The 23,469-nt window shown below is 50.6% G+C and overlaps 1 protein-coding gene across 2 annotated transcripts; it reads left to right on the plus strand.

Moving 5' to 3' along the window:
* Window positions 1-204: 204 nt before the first annotated feature.
* Window positions 205-22,803, plus strand: LOC146063024 (uncharacterized). 2 transcript variants are annotated; one of them, XM_083175062.1, is made up of 4 exons: window positions 205-388; window positions 13,176-13,343; window positions 20,677-20,843; window positions 20,981-22,803. In XM_083175062.1, exons 1-4 carry the CDS (start codon window positions 277-279, stop codon window positions 22,355-22,357), a joined length of 1,824 nt encoding a protein of 607 aa, XP_083031188.1. In that variant the 5' UTR covers window positions 205-276; the 3' UTR covers window positions 22,358-22,803. The 2 variants fall into 2 exon arrangements, with proteins under 2 accessions (XP_083031188.1, XP_083031249.1); XM_083175123.1 differs by lacking the exon at window positions 205-388 and adding an exon at window positions 6,322-6,653.
* The last annotated feature ends 666 nt before the right edge of the window (window positions 22,804-23,469 follow it).

Genomic DNA, 23,469 nt, shown 5'->3' on the forward strand with positions numbered 1-23,469 from the left:
TGGTATAGGGTGCAGGCTGGCAGCGAGGGTTGGGTGAAGGTTGCAGACAGGGCTGTTGGCAGGGCACAGGCTGGCAGGGGGGGCTGTGTGCATGGCACAGGCTGACAGAGGGGGCTGGCTGCAGGCTGGCAGAGGAGGCTGGGTGCAGGCTGGCAGAGGGGGCTGGGCGCAGGCTGGCAGAGGGGGCAGGGCGCAGGCTGGCAGAGGAGGCTGGGTGCAGGCTGGCAGACGCGGCTGGGTGCAGGCTTAGAGCAGTAAAAGTATTAGGAGGAGTCAATGACACAGCAGGAAATAGGGTGTGAGAAGAACCAGGCAGTGAGGGCCAGGGACACACAGGGAAGAATTTCCTGTGTACAGTGGGATCCACAGGACAAAGTCTGGGAGACAGGTGAGTGCAGGAGAGCGAGAATCTCAGAGAGAGAGAGAGAGAGAGAGGAGAGACCACAGAGTACAGGAGACAGAGAAGTATACTGACAGGCATATCCGAGAGACATGGAAGTTAGTACAGGAAGAGACAGCACAGAGTACAGGAGACAAAGACCGCAGAGTACAGGGAGAGACAGCACAGAGACCGCAGAGTACAGGGAGAGACAGCACAGAGACCGCAGAGTACAGGGAGAGACAGCACAGAGACCGCAGAGTACAGGGAGAGACATCATAGAGGCCGCAGAGTACAGGAGACAGAGAAGTATACTGACAGGCAGATCAGAGAGACATGGAAGTTAGTACAGGAAGAGACAGCACAGAGTACAGGAGACAGAGACCGCAGAGTACAGGGAGAGACAGCACAGAGACCTCAGAGTACAGGGAGAGACAGCACAGAGACCACAGAGTACAGGGAAAGACAGCACAGAGACCACAGAGTACAGGGAAAGACAGCACAGAGACCATAGAGTACAGGGAGAGACAGTACAGAGACCACAGAGTACAGGGAAAGACAGCACAGAGACCACAGAGTACAGGGAGAGACAGTACAGAGACCGCAGAGTACAGGGAGAGACAGCACAGAGACCGCAGAGTACAGGGAGAGACAGCACAGAGACCACAGAGTACAGGGAAAGACAGCACAGAGACCACAGAGTACAGGGAGAGACAGTACAGAGACCGCAGAGTACAGGGAGAGACAGCACAGAGACCGCAGAGTACAGGGAGAGACAGCACAGAGACCGCAGAGTACAGGGAGAGACAGTACAGAGACCGCAGAGTACAGGGAGAGACAGCACAGAGACCGCAGAGTATAGGGAGAGACAGCACAGAGACCGCAGAGTACAGGGAGAGACAGTACAGAGACCGCAGAGTACAGGGAGAGACAGCACAGAGACCACAGAGTACAGGGAGAGACAGTACAGAGACCGCAGAGTACAGGGAGAGACAGCACAGAGACCGCAGAGTACAGGGAGAGACAGCACAGAGACCGCAGAGTACAGGGAGAGACAGCACAGAGACCGCAGAGTACAGGGAAAGACAGCACAGAGACCACTGAGTACAGGGAGAGACAGCACAGAGACCGCAGAGTACAGGGAGAGACAGCACAGAGACCGCAGAGTACAGGGAGAGACAGCACAGAGACCGCAGAGTACAGGGAGAGACAGCACAGAGACCGCAGAGTACAGGGAGAGACAGCACAGAGACCGCAGAGTACAGGGAGAGACAGCACAGAGACGTCAGAGTACAGGGAGAGACAGCACTGAGACCGCAGAGTACAGGGAGAGACAGCACTGAGACCGCAGAGTACAGGGAGAGACAGCACAGAGACCGCAGAGTACAGGGAGAGACAGCACTGAGACCGCAGAGTACAGGGAGAGACAGCACAGAGTACAGGAGACAGAGACCGCAGAGTACAGGGAGAGACAGCACAGAGACCGCAGAGTACAGGGAGAGACAGCACTGAGACCGCAGAGTACAGGGAGAGACAGCACTGAGACCGCAGAGTACAGGGAGAGACAGCACAGAGACCGCAGAGTACAGGGAGAGACAGCACAGAGACCGCAGAGTACAGGGAGAGACAGCACAGAGACCGCAGAGTACAGGGAGAGACAGTACAGAGACTGCAGAGTACAGGGAGAGACAGCACAGAGACCACAGAGTACAGGGAGAGACAGCACAGAGACCACAGAGTACAGGGAGAGACAGCACAGAGACCGCAGAGTACAGGGAGAGACAGCACAGAGTACAGAAAGAGAGAGACATCTTAGAGGCCGCAGAGTACAGGGAGAAAGAGACAGCACAGAGTACAGGGAGAAAGAGACAGATTAGACTCCGCAGAGTACAGGAAGAGACAGCACAGAAGCCGCAGAGAACAGAAGAGACAGCACAGAGTACAGGGAGAAAGAGACAGATTAGAGGCCGCAGAGTACTGGAAGAGACAGCACAGAAGCCGCAGAGTACAGAAGAGACAGCACAAAGTACAGGGAGAGACAGCACAGAGTACAGGAGAGACAGCACAGAGTGCTGTATGTGGGGTTCATCTATTATGCCGCCTCCTTCAGATGTGCGTAAACCCCCAATAAGAAAGGGTGATTCTGTAATTAGTGACACCCAGCACCAGTTACCGGATCTCACCATGGGCCTTATTTTGGTTCATTCTTTCTGACAAAATCCTTCTTAGATGGACAAAACCATGTGCACTGCAGGTGGGGCAGATGTAACATGTGCAGAGAGAATTAGATTTGGGTGAGTAATTTTGTTTCTGTGCAGGGAAAATACTGACTGCTTTATTTTACACTGCAATATAGATCTCACTTTGAAGTAAAACCCAGGGGCAAACGCAGGATTTTCAGAAGGGGGTTTCCAGAGGGGCGGAGCAAAGCACGGAGATGGACACTTAGGTGACCCAGTATATGGCGGGTCAGTTAAAGTATTATAGATAGACTTAATGTATATAAATAATAATAATAAAAAATATACATATGTGTATACATATATACACACACACACACACACACACACACACACACACACACATACATACATACATACATACATACATATATATATATACACATACAAGGGCGTCAACAGCAGTGTAGAGCCCTGGGCATAGCAATGTATTGGGGCACCTACCGATCCTCCAGCGGTAGGGGTGGGGGAAGCTTTGATGTCCTGCGGGTGGTAGGGGGTATTATATCACCCGCTCAGCATGTAGGGCCTGGATCAGTAATTTCCACTAATTACCCCTTTACTGCACAGATGGTGGGAGATGGGGTGGGAGAAGGGGGCATTGGGCTGAATGAAGGGGCCCTGATACATAACTTCCAGGGTGGTAGAGGATGTTTAATATGCAGAGGAGGGGTGTATAGTGTAGTGGGCTTATTATTCATAATTTTCTGGTGGGACAGCTTGCTTGACTGCAGATATCTCCAGTTCCCGGAAATAGATTTCTTAGATTTTAATGGAATTAATAACTAGAGAATCCCACCTACCAGATGGTATTAGGGACTAGGGGATCAGAGTTCAGGAGGCAGAGCAATCTGCCAACGAGAATATAAAACTACATAATAGGTGTGTGGAGCTGGAGCAGTAACCAGCTGCTGGAAGGCTGATATCTCTGGTTCTGGGCACATTAGATATAAGCTGCTAGTGTCCATCAAAGCGGGAGAGTCCCAGCTTTTGGAATATATCCTCATAAAAACTCTAAGTCAGACAAAACCTGAAATATCTGACTGGGAAGAGCAATTAACAGGCTTGGATGGGGACCACTGCTTTGAAGTCAGATATCTCCGGTTCCCAAGGGCCGATTTTTAAAATTCTTGTACCCTTGGAAAGAGGGGACCCTCAGCTTTCAGGCTATGACCCTTAGACTCCTGGGGGGGGTTTCTGGGTACTCAGAAACCCCCCCTGCGTGCGCTACTGAAACCCCACCCAAATCTAATTCTCTCAGCACAAGTTACATCTGCCCCACCTGCAGTGCACATGGTTTTGCCCATCTAAGAAGGATTTTGCCAGAAAGAGTGAACTAGAATAAGGCCCCATGTCCGGCATGTCAGCATGGTGAGACCGTGTACCGCAGTACTCCATCATTATGGGATGCGGTCATCTATTAGAATGAACTTAGGTCTACAGTCATTAGGTCGACCCCACTAGGTCGACTGGCAGGAAGGTCGACCTGACTTAAGGTCGACATGGGCCAAGGTCGACATGACTTAAGGTCGAATTTGCATAAAGGTCGACATGAGGAAGGTCGACTGGTCATAAGGTCGACATGGGTTTTTCACTGTTTTTTGAGCCGACGTGCCGACAGGCGGTATTTCATGCCCTACCATCCACTAGGGCGTGGTGGGAGAATAAAATAGTGTGCCGAGCGCAGCGAGGCACCGTGCCCGACGCATAGCGAGCGAAGCGAGCGCTGCGAGGGTCCGATTCTCATTGCCACCTGTGTCCACATTCGGATAAAAAAACAGTGAAAAACCCATGTCGACCTTATGACCAGTCGACCTTCCTCATGTCGACCTTTATGCAAATTCGACCTTAAGTCATGTCGACCTTGGCCCATGTCGACCTTAAGTCAGGTCGACCTTCCTGCCAGTCGACCTAGTGGGGTCGACCTAATGACTGTAGACCTAAGTTCATTCTGACAGATGTCCCGATTCCATCATTATGTACTTACATCCATAAACAGAAGATATGCTATATATCAGAGCACAGCAGCCATTATACTACCGACTGTGCAATGTACACCACTGCCAAGTCATAGGGGCCTATGTATGGAATGTAAGGAATAAATCAGCTCCTAACTGCCATGCTACATGCTGGGTGTGAAAAATCACAGCACATGATCGGCTGGTACTTTATCTCTCCCCAAGGCTTAGTACATATGCCCCCTAATTCTCATCTCTGTCTGGTTTTTAATGTCTATTTCTCATTCTTCTGCTTCAATTGTGATCCAAATAGTTCCCTTTGTCCCATTCTGACCCTAAACTCCCTTTACATACAGTTCCACCTCGGGAGGGCAGCTTCCATGCTGTACCTGAGACCTGTCACTGGCAGGAGGCCCTCCGCTGCCCATGGGAGAGGTGAGCGGGCATCGGTACAGGTGACAGCTTGGTGGGATACTGGTAATGTGCTGGACGGAGACCTTGGACGTCCCGATTGCACAGTAAAGGTGCCCATACACTAGTAAGCTTTATCTTCAGATATGGCTGGTTGGAACAAAAACATGGTTATGGATGAGTGACAGTTTGTCAGTTTTCCAGCATTTCCAAGCAAATGGTCAACTGTCATTTGCTCTCATCCATAACCATGTGTTTGTTCCAACCAGCCAGATCTGAAGATAAATCTGCGTGTGTATGGCCACCTTAAGAACGAGGTGCTATCATGCTGGGACTTGGCATATTTATTGGCCAAGAAATACCAGACCACTGTCCTGCATATACAGTATATGTGTCTGGTGGGTCCCTAATACTAGGTTTGATTCTGGGCCATGAAAATCCCAAAAAAGACTGAGAACGACAGTCACCCCAGGGATGCACACTAGGTGTGACACAGGTGAGGGGTGTGACACAAATGATGGGTGTGACAGGGGTGAGGGATATGACAGATTAGGGGTGTGACACAGGCCTTCCATGCTCCCAGCCCCCTTCCCATCCAGTCTGGTATCCTGCAGTACCAGTTTGCTCCCTCCACTCTGTCCTCACTGGCCTCCCACACTCCCAGCTCACTGCCCTCCAGTCTGTCCTCACTGGCCTCCCACGCTCCCAGCTCGCTCCCCTCCAGTCTATCTTCACTGGCTTCCTGCACTCCCAGCTCGCTCCCCTCCAGTCTGTCCTCACTGGCCTCCCACGCTCCCAGCTCGCTCCCCTCCAGTCTGTCCTCACTGGCCTCCCGCACTACCAGCTCGCTCCGCTCCAGTCTGTCCTCACTGGCCTCCCGCACTCCCAGCTCACTGCCCTCCAGTCTGTCCTCACTGGCCTCCCACGCTCCCAGCTCGCTCCCCTCCAGTCTATCTTCACTGGCTTCCTGCACTCCCAGCTCGCTCCCCTCCAGTCTGTCCTCACTGGCCTCCCACGCTCCCAGCTCGCTCCCCTCCAGTCTGTCCTCACTGGCCTCCCGCACTACCAGCTCGCTCCCCTCCAGTCTATCTTCACTGGCTTCCTGCACTACCAGCTCGCTCCCCTCCAGTCTGTCCTCACTGTCCTCCTGAACTACCAGCTCGCTCCCCTCCAGTCTGTCCTCACTGTCCTCCTGAACTACCAGCTCGCTTCCCTCCAGTCTGTCCTCACTGTCCTCCTGAACTACCAGCTCGCTTATGCTCAAAGGGTACTGGTAAACTGATTTCACAGAGTGTAGTACCAAATTGCAGAGTTCTTTGGTTCTCCCCTAATGATGAAACAGGGGAGACACAATACAACAAAGCATAGTGCAGATCAATTGGATAAAAAGAATTTAATACAATAGTTGCACTTACATTAAAGTGACTTTGGTAAAAGCACAAGACAAGTGATCCTTTTGGGCAAAACAGCAGGCAGATGTTGTTCAAAGTCCTTTGGTCCTGGGTTCCCCGTTTCCGGAAACAGACAGCCACAGTCCTTAGGATCCACGCCGCAGAGCCCTCCAAGATACACCGGTCCAACGATTTAAAAGCTGGGTAGCACGCTAGACGCATTTCGGAACTAAGTCCTTCTTCAGAAGCGTGCTGAAGTAATGTCCAAGCACAGGTATATATACCTGGATACAGCTGTAAACAATCGCCGCTAATCGGCGTATGATTTCCGACTTCCGGGTGAACCAAAATGGAGATGCGTTCCAAATACCGGATATGCATTCCAAATGGCCGGATGTGCGTCACCGCAACTACAATGAAGAAACGAAGCGTCCTGTATAGCGGACTCCGGCTGAATGCTGCACAGTGGTTTGGTTCCTAGTGGCATAAGGAGTGCACTCGGCTTATTCCTCTGCAGCAGAAACCGGAAATAGTTGCGTGTCACCTATTTTAGAAGGCACAGTTTGCGTTCCAAAGCAAAATAGTTTCCTATATGCCAGTAATATTGGATATGCTCATACGGAAGTCGGATATCATTCACAAATAGGAAAAATATGTAAAATATGTCTCCATAGAATCTGTAGAAAAAATAAAAATAATTAAAAAATGCATCGATCTACATTTATGCCTACACCCAATAGGAGAAATAAGGAAAGAGATAGAATACCATACTAGGGGCCTTATTTTGGTTCATTCTTTCTGACAAAATCCTTCTTAGATGGACAAAACCATGTGCACTGCAGGGGGGGCAGATGTAACATGTGCAGAGAGAATTAGATTTGGGTGAGTAATTTTGTTTCTGTGCAGGGAAAATACTGACTGCTTTATTTTTACACTGCAATATAGATCTCACTTTGAAGTAAAACCCCACCCAAATCTAATTCTCTCTGCACAAGTAACACCTGCCCCACCTGCAGTGCACATGGTTTTGCCCATCTAAGAAGGATTTTGTCAGAAAGAATGAACCAAAATAAGGCCCTAGGTGAGGAAAGGTTTTAATTCAAATTCGGTATTTAGACCCTTTGGGACTTGTGTCCCAAGGCGATGTATCCAACGCATCTCAGTTCTGGAGAGGCGTTTTGCTAGGTAATTTGAGCGAATTTTAGGTAAGATTAATTGGATACCACAGAATTGTTTAATGTGGCATTCATTTGCATTATGCTTAATTCTAAAGTGCTCTGACACAGTATGATTTTCAAATTTCTTATGAATATTATATATGTGCTCTGATGCTCTAGTCTTAAGTTGTCTGGATGTCTTGCCGATATAGGCAAGACCACAGCTACATTCCAGGGCATAGACCACATTACGAGAATGGCAGGTGATAAACTATTTGATTGAAAATGATTGACCATTCAAGACGAATTGGTCAAATTTTCTATCCTTTGATTTAACTGTCCTGCACATCAGACAAGAACCACAACGGTGGAACCCAATAGTTCTGATGGTTTGGCGTAATTCACCATCTGTAGAACTGTGTACAAGGTGGTCTTTAAGAGATGGAGCTTTTTTGTATATAAACTGGGATTTAGAAGGAAGTTCTAATCCTATAATGGGATCACCTTGTAATAAGTGCCAGTTTTTTCGAAAGATCTTTTCCACATCTTTGTGTACAGTGCTGTATTTGCTGATGAAGGCCCATTTAAACCTGTCATTATTTTCCTGTTTTGGTTTAACCTCCAATAAGGTGGATCTCTCCACATTCTCAATTCTTTCCTTAGCTTTCTTTAATAGACTATCAGGATAACCTTTACACTAAGACGTTCGGACACTTCATGGATTTGTTCATCACATATAGATGGATCAGTACAATTACGTTTGATACGTGAAAATTGGCCAAATGGAATGGCTTCGAGCCAATTTTTATGGTGCTGACTCGTAGTTTGAATAAAACTATTGGAGTCTGTCTCCTTCCTGAAAGTTTTAGTTTTTAGCGTATTATTATCTATATACAGCTTAAGGTCCAGGAAGGATACATTCTCCTGACTACAATCAAACGTTAATTTAATTTGGCGGTCATTTTCATTAAGCTTAGTACAGAAGATATCAAGATCAAGTCTTTCACCTGACCAAACAAAAAGGATGTCGTCTATAAACCGACTCCAGGACACCAGACCCGCCCCTAGCTCGCCATCTGGCCACACTATTTGGTCTTCCCAGTGTGCCATAAATAAATTTGCGTAGCTAGGGGCAAACCTGGTGCCCATTGCAGTCCACATACACTGAAGATAATAGGAACCCTCATGCAAAAAGTAGTTATTCAAAAGTATAAATGAAATACTGTCTAATAAAAAAGTTCGGAGAGGTTCTGATAGGTCACTTTTGTTTAAAAAGTATGTAACTGCTTCCAAACCTTTATTAATGTCAATAATAGTATATAAGGTCCCAACGTCAGCTGTACATAACCACTGATCGGCCGACCATTCAATATTTGTTATTTTATTGAGGACATGTCCAGTGTCTCTAAGGTAGGCTTTAGTATTTAATACTAGCGGTTGTAGATATGAATCTACATAGGCTGACAGGTTGCTTGTCAGACTGTTGCAGCCCGATATAATCGGGCGGCCGGGGGGGGGGGGGGGTTTGGGTCCTTGTGGACCTTTGGGAGTACGTATATTGATGGTATACTTGGTTCACAGATATTCAAAAATTCAAATTCTTGTTTTGAAATGATACCATCTGTCAAGGCTTTAGTTGTTAATGACAATAAGGCTTTTTGAATTTTGGATGTGGGATCTCCCCTTAATTTTTTGTATGTGTCCCCCTGGTCCAGTTGTTAATTAATCTCTGCCAAATAGGCATCTTTATTCATCAATACGACCCCCCCCCCCCCTTATCAGCTGGCTTTACAATTAGATTCTTATCATCTTTCAGATCTTTTAAAGCCTCTGATTCCTTTTTAGTGAGATTCAATTTCCTTTTTTTGCTTCTTTTTGTGATTTTTTCAATTTCTTCACATACAATTGTATTGAAGCAATCAAGGAAAGATCCTCTGCAATGGGTAGGATAAAAAGTGGATGCAACCTTAAATTTAGATTGTGATGTGTTGGGATTGGTATCAACAATTGGTACATTGTCTTTTTCTTTTTGTGCGAAAAAGCGTTTTATCGCTAATTTGCGTATATACTTTTGCACATCTAAGAATAATCGAAAGATGTAGGAATGAAGGAGGGGACAAATTTTAGTCCCTTACTTAAGACACTCAGCTCCGAACTTGTTAGAGTACGGTCTGATAAATTGAAAATTTTAGTTTCCATTGTCCTCCTGAACTACCAGCTCGCTCCCCTCCAGTCTGTCCTCACTGACCTCCTGCACTACCAGCTCGCTCCCCTCCAGTCTGTCCTCACTGACCTCCCGCACTACCAGCTCGCTCCCCTCCTGTCCTCACTGGCCTCCCGCACTACCAGCTCGCTCCCCTCCCGTTTGTCCTCACTGGCCTCCCGCTCTACCAGCTTGCTCCCCGTCCAATCTGTCCTCACTCACCTCCCACACTACCAGCTCGCTCCCCTCCAGTCTGTCCTCACTTGCCTCCCGCACTACCAGCTCGCTCCCCTCCAGTCTGTTCTCACTGGCCTCCTGCACTACCAGCTCGCTCCACTCCAGTCTGTCCTCACTGGCCTCCCGCGCTACCAGCTTGCTCCATTCCAGTCTGTTCTCACTTGCGTCCTGTGCTACCAGCTCGCTCCCCTCCAGTCTGTCCTCACTGACCTACTGCGCTACCAGCTCGCTCCCCTCCAGTCTGTGCTCACTGGCCTCCCGCACTTCCAGCTTGCTCCCCTTCAGTCTGTCCTCACTGGCCTCCTGCGCTACCAGCTTGCTTCCTTCCAGTTTGTCCTCACTGGCCTCCTGCACTATCAGCTTGCTCCCCTCCAGTCTTTCCTCACTGGCCTCCCACTACCAGCTCGCTCCCCTCCAGTCTGTCTTTACTGACCTACTGCGCTACCAGCTCGCTCCCCTCCAGTCTGTGCTCACTGGCCTCCCGCACTTCCAGCTTGCTCCCCTTCAGTCTGTCCTCACTGGCCTCCTGCGCTACCAGCTTGCTTCCTTCCAGTTTGTCCTCACTGGCCTCCTGCGCTATCAGCTCGCTCCCCTCCAGTCTTTCCTCACTGGCCTCCCACTACCAGCTCGCTCCCCTCCAGTCTGTCCTCACTGGCCTCCCGCTACCAGCTCGCTCCCCTCCAGTCTGTCCTCACTGTCCTCCTGTGCTAACAGCTTGCTCCCTTTCAATCTGTCCTCACTGGCCTCCCGCGCTACCAGCTTGCTCCCTTCCAGTCTGTCCTCACCAGCCTCCAGCGCTTCCAGCTCGCTCCCCTTCAGTCTGTCCTCACTGTCCTCCTGTGCTAACAGCTTGCTCCCTTTCAATCTGTCCTCACTGGCCTCCCGCGCTACCAGCTTGCTCCCTTCCAGTCTGTTCTCACTGGCCTCCTGCACTACCAGCTCGCTCCCCTTCAGTCTATCCTCACTGGCCTTCTGTGCTACCAGCTCGCTCCCTTCCAGTGTGTCCTCACTGGCCTCCTGCGCTACCAGCTCACTCCCCCCTGTCCTCACTGGCCTCCCGCACTACCAGCTCGCTCCCCTCCAGTCTGTCGTCACTGGCCTCCTGCACTAGCAGCTCGCTCCCCTCCAGTCTGTCCTCACTGGCCTCCCGCACTCCCAGCTCACTCCCCCCCTGTCCTCACTGTCCTCCCGCACTACCAGCTCGCTCCCCTCCTATCCTCACTGTTCTCCCGCACTACCAGCTTGCTCCCCTCCTGTCCTCACTGACCTCCCACACTACCAGCTCACTCCCCTCCTGTCCTCACTGGCCTCCCGCACTACCAGCTCTCTCCCCTCCAGTCTGTCCTCACTGACCTCCCGCACTACCAGCTTGCTCCCCTCCTGTCCTCACTGACCTCCTGCACTACCAGCTCGCTCCCCTCCTGTCCTCACTGGCCTCCCGCACTACCAGCTCGCTCCCCTCCAGTCTGTCCTCACTGGCCTCCTGCACTACCAGCTCGCTCCCCTCCAGTCTGTCCTCACTGGCCTCCCGCGCTCCCAGCTCGCTCCCCTCCAGTCTGTACTCACTGGCCTCCCGCACTACCAGCTCGCTCCCCTCCAGTCTGTCCTCACTGGCCTCCCGCACTACCAGCTCGCTCCCCTCCAGTCTGTCCTCACTGACCTCCCGCACTACCAGCTCGCTCCCCTCCTGTCCTCACTGGCCTCCCGCACTACCAGCTCGCTCCCCTCCAGTCTGTCCTCACTGGCCTCCTGCACTACCAGCTCGCTCCCCTCCAGTCTGTCCTCACTGGCCTCCCGCGCTCCCAGCTCGCTCCCCTCCAGTCTGTACTCACTGGCCTCCCGCACTACCAGCTCGCTCCCCTCCAGTCTGTCCTCACTGACCTCCCGCACTACCAGCTCGCTCCCCTCCTGTCCTCACTGGTCTCCCGCACTACCAGCTCGCTCCCCTCCAGTCTGTCCTCACTGGCCTCCCACGCTCCCAGCTCGCTCCCCTCCAGTCTGTCCTCACTGGCCTCCCGCGCTCCCAGCTCGCTCCCCTCCAGTCTGTACTCACTGGCCTCCCGCACTACCAGCTCGCTCCCCTCCAGTCTGTCCTCACTGGCCTCCCGCACTACCAGCTCGCTCCCCTCCAGTCTGTCCTCACTGGCCTCCCGCACTACCAGCTCGCTCCCCTCCAGTCTGTCCTCACTGGCCTCCTGCACTACCAGCTCGCTCCCCTCCAGTCTGTCCTCACTGGCCTCCCGCGCTCCCAGCTCGCTCCCCTCCAGTCTGTACTCACTGGCCTCCCGCACTACCAGCTCGCTCCCCTCCAGTCTGTCCTCACTGGCCTCCCGCACTACCAGCTCGCTCCCCTCCAGTCTGTCCTCACTGGCCTCCCGCACTACCAGCTCGCTCCCCTCCAGTCTGTCCTCACTGGCCTCCCGCTCTACCAGCTCGCTCCCCTCCAGTCTGTCCTCACTGACCTCCCGCACTACCAGCTCGCTCCCCTCCTGTCCTCACTGACCTCCCGCACTACCAGCTCGCTCCCCTCCAGTCTGTCCTCACTGGCCTCCTGCACTACCAGCTCGCTTCCCTCCAGTCTGTCCTCACTGGCCTCCCGCACTACCAGCTCGCTCCCCTCCTGTCCTCACTGACCTCCCGCACTACCAGCTCGCTCCCCTCCAGTCTGTCCTCACTGGCCTCCCGCACTACCAGCTCGCTCCCCTCCTGTCCTCACTGACCTCCCGCACTACCAGCTCGCTCCCCTCCAGTCTGTCCTCACTGGCCTCCCACGCTCCCAGCTTGCTCCCCTCCAGTCTGTCCTCACTGGCCTCCTGCACTACCAGCTCTCTCCCCTCCAGTCTGTCCTCACTGACCTCCCGCACTACCAGCTCGCTCCGCTCCAGTCACTGGCCTCCCGCACTATGTTCTGTAACAGTGCTTTGTGTCATTTTACCATTTATCCGGGAATTTCAGGTAGTTTCAGGGAAATCGTGAGTTTCATTATATCGTTTTCATGCCATCTAGTGTATATCCAGTATATAATCTGTCTTCTTCTACGTGCCACATAGCCATGCTTGGGCATCTGTGCTGGCACATACCAGTTTTGGTGGTAGTCAGCCATGTAACACTTTTGAACGTCTGTATCCACGGCTTTGGGTGTCTCCCACAGTCAAAGTAACGCGGTTCATTAACATGGGACCCTCTCTCCTTCCGACAGGCCCAGGAGACCCCAGGATGTCACCGAGACGTCATATGACCACGCTGACCCATATGTGCCTACAGAGCATTGCAGAAAACATGCAGAGCCTCTGGGTGACGGACTATGCTGACAAGTACATGGAGGAGTACAATTTTATGTACATAGAAGGGCCCTTCAACCAGCTGGGTAAGTGCCAGGATGTGGGCTGTGGCTCTGCCATAGCACGTGGCGCAGTACCCGACTCCTCCTCCATGCACCACTGATATGTCCTTATATACAGCCCTGTGTAGAAGCCAGTGCTATCACCAGTCTCCTGCGGTGGTGATAAGCTCCCCCCCACCCCCCAAAGTGGCTGTGAAACCACTTCACAATATCTTACTCTTGTTTCGGAGGATCCAGGCTGAACGTTCCACTGTCATTACATGCCCCCCCCCCCATATATAATGTGCACACAGATAGTGCAGTAATAGTGCAGTTCATTTAGGTATGTCTTGTCCTGAATGTAATATGAGTAACACAGCAAAACATAGACCCCCTGGGGCAGTACATGTGGGGTCACCCGCCCTCTGGCACAGGGATTATGGGAGCAGAACATAGACCTCCTGGGGCAGTACATGTGGGGTCACCCACCCTCTGGCACAGGGATTAGGGGAGCAGATGTTTCCAGAACCTGACGTAGTAGCAGATACAAGAAGATTTGAAATGAGGGTTGGTTATTATGGCTGCGTGCAGGGCGGCCATCAAGGGGGAACTGCGGGGACTCCAGGCCCAGGACTGGAGTTTGTAAAATATAAACAAAGTTCACATTCCCTTGAAGCAATGTAGAGGTGGCTAATGCAGCCAGTGCGGACATATTGTAGGCCCCTAAATCTTTTGTGCCACTCACACCCATGTTATTGTGACATATAACCTGCCCGTGAGGCCTGTGAGGACAGACTGGAGGGGAGCGAGCTGGTAGTGCAGGAGGCCAGTGAGGACAGACTGGAGGGGAGCGAGCTGGTAGTGCAGGAGGCCAGTGAGGACAGACTGGAGGGGAGCGAGCTGGTAGTGCAGGAGGCCAGTGAGGACAGACGGGGGGAGTGAGCTGGGAGTGCGGGAGGCCAGTGAGGACAGAATGGAGGGAAGGGAGCTGGGAGTGCGGGAGGCCAGTGAGGACAGAATGGAGGGGAGGGAGCTGGTAGTGCAGGAGGACAGTGAGGACAGACTGGAGGGGAGGGAGCTGGTAGTGCAGGAGGCCAGTGAGGACAGACTGGAGGGGAGCGAGCTGGTAGTGCAGGAAGCCAGTGAGGACAGACTGGAGGGGAGCGAGCTGGGAGTGCCGGAGGACAGTGAGGACAGACTGGAGGCGAGCGAGCTGGTAGCGCAGGAGGACAGTGAGGACAGACTGCAGGGGAGCGAGCTGAGAGTGCGGGAGGCCAGTGAGGACAGACAGGAGGGCAACGAGGTGGTAGTGCAGGAGGACAGTGAGGACAGACAGGAGGGGAGCGAGCTGGTAGTGCAGGAGAACAGTGAGGACAGGAGGGGAGCGAGCTGGTAGTGCGGGAGGTCAGTGAGGACAGACAGGAGGGGAGCGAGCTGGTAGTGCAGGAGGACAGTGAGGACAGACAGGAGGGGAGCGAGCTGGTAGTGTAGGAGGCCAGTTAGGACAGAATGGAGGGGAGTGAGCTGGTAGCATGGACGGCCAGTGAGGACAGGCTGGAGAGGAGCGAGCTGGTAGTGCGGGAGGCCAGTGAGCTGGTAGTGCAGGAGGACAGTGAGGACAGACTGGAGGGGAGTGAGCTGGTAGTGTAGGAGGCCAGTGAGGACAGGCTGGAGACGAGCGAGCTGGTAGTGCGGGAGGCCAGTGAGGACCGACTGGAGGGGGTGAGCCGGTAGCATGGACGGCCAGTGAGGACAGAATGGAGGGGGGTAAGCCAGTAGCATGGGAGGCCAGTGAGGACAGAATGGAGGGGAGCGAGCCGGTAGCGTGGGAGGCCAGTGAGGACAGAATGGAGGGGGGTGAGCCGGGAGCGTGGGAGGCCATTGCGGAGACTGTTGCAGTAGTCGAGCCGTGAGATAACCAGTGAGTAAATAATGCGTTTAGTTGCACTCTAGGAGAAAATGGCCAGTTGGGAGCAATGTTGTATAGCTATAACTGACAGGATTGAGCCAAGGATCAGACGTAGTCTGCAAGGAGTGACATCCAAGCAGCAGATGTTGGGGAATGGTCATCATCGATGGTCAATAATGGTGGACATATGGATGGAGGAAAGATTCTAGATTTGGTTTTATCCATGTTGAGCTTCAGAGAGCACTCAGACATCCAATAAGAGTTGGCAGAGAGAGAGAGTGCAAGAGGTAATGAATGGAGAGATATAGGCCCCGATTAGCTTTGCTTATGGACAAAACCATGGACACTGCAGGTGGGTCAGATGTAACAAGTGCAGAGAGAGAGTTAGATTTGGGTGAGTTATTTTGTTTCAGTGTAGGGTAAATACTGGCTGATTTTTACACTGCAATATATACTACTAGCTGACCCGCCCGGCATTGCCCGGGAAAACCTTGGGGTTTCTTTATTTCCAAAATTGCTGAAAAATGTCATCTTACAGTATGCTGTGACAAAGACCTAAGATTGTAATTTGTTATAGATTCCACCATAATGTTAGAATGTGTTTGCATTGATACTCAATGACGGCAATGAAATCAGGTGTGGTGTTGTTGTTTGAAACACAACGCTCCTGAGTTGATAACTTGTATGTGTTGATGAATTCCACAACCACTCCTGAGATTTAGCACCTATGACATATCCTCCAACATCTGAGGGTCAGAAATCGGTACAAAATCAGAAAGGGACATGTCCACATCTCAATTTCTATACTTTCATTGGTACAGTTTCTAGGGTGTGTAATTACAGGCGCTGAGTGCGTGGGGTCCGGGGTGGGCGTTACTTACCGCGCCATAATTAATCAAAAATTCACCGCTCCCTGCCACTGCCCCTCACCGATGCTGCCTGCAGCAGTCTCTGAGGTCTGGGGATCTGTAAAGCACATGCACCGGGCATCTCTACCAAACAGTGGGGCAGCCCCTGAGTGTGGGAGCAGGTCCGCGCCCTGGCCACATGATGTCATGACGTGACGCACACTATCCGCACCACTGTAATGCACCACTGGGAATGGGTGCAATGGGCCAAATTCTTCCCTCCACCCGCCGGGCGAATCCACTGATCCAGCCATCACAATCATCAATGGATGCATTGATAAGGTTTGGAGTTTAAGAAGTTGAAGAATAAGACTGAGAAAAAGAATTGCCATGTTACAAAGTGTACAATTTACTCAATAAATCTTGAAAAAAATGTAAGTGTACATAGAAGTACAATCAAGAAATGAAAGTAGGATTAAAAAATAAGTGATTCAAACTGATTCAAATTCTGATTCAAACTGATAATTGTTTGGATGGGGTGGGTTGTGAAACAGTTCTATAGGTGGGGGTATGGATATTGTGGGCATAATCTGTGTTTGTTACACCTACAGGGGGCCCTCAATTGATGGGATTTTCACTACAGTGTCACGGTCACAGTGTCACCATAGGGGGATTCCCAATTGGGGTCCAGGTGGTCTTTTAGGGACCCTTTACAATCCTGTAGGTCTCTTCTCCTTGAGCTTACAGTCTCCCTTAATGATAGTCAATCACTGAGGGAGACCGTAGGCTCCAGGAGAAGAGACCAACGGGATTGTAAAGGGGTCCCTAAGAGACCACCTGAACCCCAATTGGAAATCCCCCTACGGTGTCACTGTAGTGAGAATTTCTCATCAACTGGGGACCCCCTGTAGGTGTACCAAACACCAATTATGCCCACAATATCCATACCCCCTCCACCTATAGATTTGTTTCGCAACCCACCGCCATCCAAACAATTATCAGTTTGAATCAGAATTTATTTTTTAATCCTACTTTCATTTCTTGCTTGTACTGTACTTTTATGTAAACATATTTTTTTTCTCGATTTATTGAGTAAATTGTACACTATAACGTGACAAATCTTCATCTCAGTCTTATTCTTCAACTTCTTATACTCATAACATTCAAACAAATGCATGCAGCGCTCATGCCCATCGACCAAACATTATCTATGAACCAAAAGAGTCTGGGAAACCCTTAAGGCAGAGCAGTGCCTGATATCCAACTGACTAACAGGGTGAGTGCAGTGTACCCACTTTGTATTGATCAATGCATTGGCCAGGACAAAGATTTCTCAGTGCAACTGGCCGGGGAGCGCAGTGACAGGCTGGAGGACTGGAGAGACGGATATGGGGAACAAAGTAGAAACGGTACATTAGGTACAGTTTTTATTTGCCGGTACAGACGGTTAAATAAACGGCAAATTATTTTTTATGTGTTCTGTGTGTTTGTGTGTGTTGTACTGTTTTTGTGTGTGTGTTGTAGTATATGTGGTTGTGTGTGTTGTATTGTATGTATCTGTCCAATGCGTAAGTGTGTGAGGTGTGCTACGTATATACCGTATGTGTGTGTGTTGTGTCTTTGTGTATCTGTGCAATGTTTAAGTGTGTGTTTTGTGTGTGTCGTACTGTTTTTTGGGTGTGTGTGGTGAATGTGGGTGTGTGTTGTGCTGTAAGAGGTATGTTATGTGTGTGTGTTGTGTGTATCTGCCCTATGTGTAAGTGCGTAAGGTGTGCTATGTATAAATTTGTGTGTGTGTAGTGTGCTTTGTGTATCTGTGCAATGTTTAAGTGTGTGTTTTGTGTATTGTACTGTTTTTGGGTGTGTGTCATAGTGAATGTGGGTGTGTGTTGTACTGTGAGTGTTGTGTTGTGTGTATCTGCCGAATGTGTAAGTTTGTGATGTGTGCTACGTATAAATATGTGTGTAGTGTGCTTTGCGTATCCTGGCAATGTTTAAGTGTGTGTGTTCTGTGTGTTTGTTGTACTGTTTTTGGGTGTGTGCTGTAGTGTGTATGGATTTGTATTGTACTGCATGTGGTGTGTTGTGTGTGTATCTGTACAATGTGTAAGTGTGTGAGGTGCTCTACGTATAAATGTGTGTGTTGTGTGCTATGTGTGCGTATGTGGTGTACTGTGTGTGTGTGTGAATGTACAATGTGTATGTGTGTGTGTGTTGTGTGGTCTATGTATATCCTCAATTATTTCCTAATTGTTTAAAGCCTTCACCATAATGTTTGAATATGTCATTCATACTCAATGACAGCAATGAAATCAGGTGTGGAGTTGTTCCTTCGCAAACGGTTTCCCAGATCATCGATTTTTCCCCCAGAACCTCAATGAAGGAAAATTACAACTTGGTCTTTTTTAAATTTCTAAGTGAAATTTCCCAAAAACGGCTTCGAGGTGCACACCACCGGGTCCAGAGGTATCTTGTTGCTGAATTCGGTGTCTCTGAGTGCCACGGTGTGTCCGCAATGCGTCGGACACGCACACACACACACACGCACACAGACTCTTCAACTTATTATATAGATATGTCAGTTTGAAGTACAAACACCACCCACATGTATCTCTCTATGCACATGTTACATCTGCCCCACCTGCAGTGCACATGGTTGTGTCCATTAGCAAACGAAATATGCAGACTCAGGCCCATAGCTTCATGTCATTGGCATAGAGGTGATACTGAAATCCAAAGGAGCTTAAGATTTCACACAGGGATGAGGGTTACAGTGAGAAGAAAAGTCAGCCAAGGACAGAACCCCCAGGGGACCCCTGAGAGGAAGGATAATGAGGTGGAGCCGAGGTAAACACAGAAGGAGCGAGGTGAGGAGAGAGGAGAACCAGGCCAGAACAGTGCTAGAGAAGCCAATGGGCTGGAGGGTGTGGAGAAGAGGATGATCCACAGCACTGAAGGCAGCAGAAAGGTCCAGTAGGATAAGCAGTGAGAAGTGACCCCTGGGCTTGGATGGAAGAGCAGGTCATTAATGCAGTTACAGTGGAGTGGGCGAAAGCCAGACTCAAGAGTAATGAGAATGGGGTTGTTAGAGAGTTAGCTAGGAGAAGGGAGATGGGACAGTAACCAGCGGGTGAGGAAGGTCAAGGTTTAGGTTTTTAAGACTAGGAGGGACAAGAGCGTGTTTGAATGGAGAGGAAAATATGCCAGTAGAGAGCGAAGAGATAAGCAAGGTGAGAGTATGCAGTGGGTTAGAGGGAGTGAAGAAGACAAGTGGGGAAGGGGTGCAGGGGGCAGGTGGAGGGGGAGAGAGAATGTAGTATGAGGGAGTGGACAGAGGTTGACAGAGAAGATGAGAAAAAAATATGGAGATAAGGGTGAAGTTATAGAATGAGGAGGTCTGGTTGGGGCAGGACATGTTGGATATAAGAGAAAGAACAGTACAGAGTGAGGATAGGATAGTGGGGTCCAGAGCACTGTCTGTGAGGGTGCGTCTGGCCCTGGGGAGGAGAGGAGCGTAGATGGTGGTCAGAGAGGGTGAAGGGAGAGTTGTAGAAGTCAGAAGGGTCACAACAGTGAGTGAAGACCAGGTCAAGGGAGTGGCCACGTTGTGAGTGTGGAAGATTAGGGGTCCAACTGAGAAAGGCCAAAGGAGGTGAAAAGGGTAAGAAGTTTAGTGGATGCTGGGTTAGTAATGTCAATAGGGATGTCAATGCTGTCACAGTAACAGAGTCTCCCATAGATGTAGCCTCACAGTAACAGAGGCTCCCATAGATGTAGCCTCACAGTAATGGAGGCTCCCATAGATGTAGCATCACAATAATGGAGGCTCCCATAGATGTAGCCTCACAGTAATGGAGGCTCCCATAGATGTAGCCTCACAATAATGGAGGCTCCCATAGATGTAGCCTCACAGTAATGGAGGCTCCCATAGATGTAGCCTCACAGTAATGGAGGCTCCCATAGATGTAGCCTCACAGTAATGGAGGCTCCCATAGATGTAGCCTCACAGTAATGGAGGCTCCCATAGATGTAGCCTCACAGTAATGGAGGCTCCCATAGATGTAGCCTCACAGTAATGGAGGCTCCCATAGATGTAGCCTCACAATAACGGAGGCTCCCATAGATGTAGCCTCACAATAACGGAGGCTCCCATAGATGTAGCCTCACAGTAATGGAGGCTCCCATAGATGTAGCCTCACAATAATGGAGGCTCCCATAGATGTAGCCTCACAGTAATGGAGGCTCCCATAGATGTAGCCTCACAGTAATGGAGGCTCCCATAGATGTAGCCTCACAGTAACGGAGGCTCCCATAGATGTAGCGTCACAGTAATGGAGGCTCCCATAGATGTAGCGTCACAATAACGGAGGCTCCCATAGATGTAGCGTCACAGTAACGGAGGCTCCTATGGTTGTAGCGTCACAGTAACGGAGGCTCCCATAGATGTAGCGTCACAGTAACGGAGGCTCCCATGGATGTAGCGTCACAGTAACGGAGGCTCCCATAGATGTAGCATCACAATAACAGAGGCTCCCATAATGTTAGAAGTAGAGTAATGGTGATCTGAAGCAGTTGCGTTACGTTTGCCATAAATATTCCATATTCCTGTATTCTCTAACAGCCGGACCATTGGTGCAGGAGCTGATAAAACTTTTAGGAGACTCTCACAAGTTGACCAGGGCCAGCCTTCACCTCCTTCTCCAGCCCCACCTGACAGAGCTGAGTCTGTGCTCTTGTTCTGGACTCATCAATAAAGCCATCATAGATCTGGTGACGGTGCGCTGCAAGGTAGGTGGCCATTACCAATACTATTCTTTGTGTCTGCTGAAGTTCTTTGTGGTCTATAAACATGAATTTTGTCTCTCCAACCATTTTACCATGTCCATCATCACTCAGTGTCCCATCTCCTTCTTCTCTCCCGGCAGTTCCTGACATCTCTGGACTTGCACTCCTGCAGCCGCATTCCTGCTGCGTCCCTGGCCAACCTTGTGGAAAGGTTACCTCGTCTTATGAAACTTTGTCTCTCCGATACCCAATGTGATTCGGTTGTTTTAGCTGCCATCGGTTCCAGCTGTCAGCGACTCCGCGAATTGGACATATCCAGGTGCAGGAAGCTTTCCCCCTCTTCCCTGCTAGATCTAGTATATCATCGGAAACGGGCCACGTTTTCATGCCAGGCCCTGAGAATACTTCTTCTGCAAGACGTGAAGCCACAAGGAGAACCAGAGCAGTGGGTAAATGCTTTATGTTGTGTTTTGTTGGCACTTCCCAGCCTTGAGAAACTCTCCAACCCTTCTGTGCTCAGTGCTCTGCGACTCATACACACTGGTCTTTTTGCCCACGGTGGCATCTCCACTGACAGCTTCCCATCACTGGCTGAGGTTGCACGCAGAAGATCGGCCAGGAAGAGTGGATGTAATGGACTAGTAAAGGTGCAGGACAGTCAGTCACAGAAAGCAGAGTTAGAGAAGCTCAGAGGAAAGGAGAACTTGAATGGTCCTGCTTCTATCAGTCTGCATCTGAGGAAGCTAGAAGACATGGAGGAGGAAGATGTGTCCTACCTGGGATCCTTGTGCCGAGAAGTGGAAGAGGCAGCCATCACTCTTGGGATCCGGCCTGTAAGTACCTGGAGTTTGGTCCAGTGGCCAAACCTCACCCAGTTGACCCTGCACTGCCCGGAACAGCCGAACAGGACCTTGGAAGAGATGCTAACAAATCTACATGCCATAGGGGATAATCTACGCTTCCTGTCTCTACAGAATTTGCTCTGGTGCCAGGTGGAATCATTGTCTACGCTGCTCACCTGGTGCCCGAACCTGCAGAGCTTCCATGGCCACTTCACTGCGCTCTACCAAACTTTATTCCAGGATGACCCGGAATTCCCTCCATGGGCAGGGATACCCCTTCATCTTCCTCATCTGCACACCTTCAACTTTCTTCTGGAAGAGGAAGGCTCTCTGAACTCTACCTTTCAGCATCACCTGGGGGGCTTCTTGGTAGCGTTCTTGAAGGGGTGCCTCAAACTGGAAAGTCTCTCTCTCTGTGGGGTTCCTACATCCCTTGATAGGGTGTTTGAGGTTGTCTATGCATCAGGCCCACCTCCCCCTCTCTGCAGGCTGAAGACAGTGTCCTTGTGTCGCAGTAATGTCACACAGTGGGGGGCCTCTCTGCTGCTTAGGTCCACAAATGACTTAAGACATCTTGACTTGTCCCATTGTAAGGATATCACATGCAGGGACCACCACAAGCTCCAGGAGAGGGCACGGAAGGAAGGGTCCAGCGTCGTCATCACATGGGAGTGACAACGGTCTCCGAGGACTTTACCGTCATTACCAACAGTGCTATACTTTGTCTGCAGTTTTTTCCTGCCAGGACTCTCCTGTTACTCTCACTGATGTATATTACTGGGAATACTACATTGCAGTACTACACTTGTGCCTCACTGCACCATTACATAGCAGTGCCCACCCACTCTCCTCTACACACTCACCTGTGCCTCACTGCACCATTACACTGCAGTGCCCACCCTCTCTCCTCTACACATTCACCTGTGCCTCACTGCACCATTACACTGCAGTGACCACCCTCTCTCCTCTACACACTCACTTGTGTCTCACTGCACCATTACACTGCAGTGCCCACCTCACTCCTCTACACACTCACCTGTGCATCACTGCGCCATTACACTGCAATGCCCACCCACTCTCCTCTACACACTCACCTGTGCATCACTGCACCATTTCATAGCAGTGCCCACCCACTTTCCTCTACACACTCATCTGTACCTCACTGCACCATTACACTGCAGTGTCCACCCTCTCTCCTCTACACACTCACCTGTGCCTCACTGCACCATTACACTGCAATGCCCACCCACTCTCCTCTACACACTCACCTGTGCCTCACTGCACCATTACACTGCAGTGCCTACCTTCTCTCCTCTACACACTCACCTGTGCATCACTGCACCATTACACTGCAGTGCCTACCTTCTTCTCGACATACTCACCTGTGCCTCACTGCACCATTACACTGCAGTACTCGTCTGCTCACCATCTCTCCTCTACACACTCACCTGTGCCTCACTGCACCATTACACTGCAGTGCCTACCTTCTCTCCTCTACACACTTACCTGTACCTCACTACACCATTACACTGCAGTACGCATCCTCTCTCCTCTACACGCTCACCTGTGCCTCACTGCATCATTACATTGCAGTGCCCACCCTCTCTCCTCTACACACCCATCTGTGCTCACTGCACCATTACACTGCAGTGCTCACCTGCTCACACTCTCTCCTCTACACACTCATCTGTGCCTCACTGCACCATTACACTGTAGTGCTCACCCTCTCTCCTCTACACACTCACCTGTACCCCACTGCACCACTACATTGCAGTGCTCACCCTCTC

Source organism: Crinia signifera, chromosome 1 (genome assembly GCF_055691185.1).
Source record: "Crinia signifera chromosome 1, ASM5569118v1, whole genome shotgun sequence".
Lineage (NCBI taxonomy): Eukaryota > Metazoa > Chordata > Amphibia > Anura > Myobatrachidae > Crinia > Crinia signifera.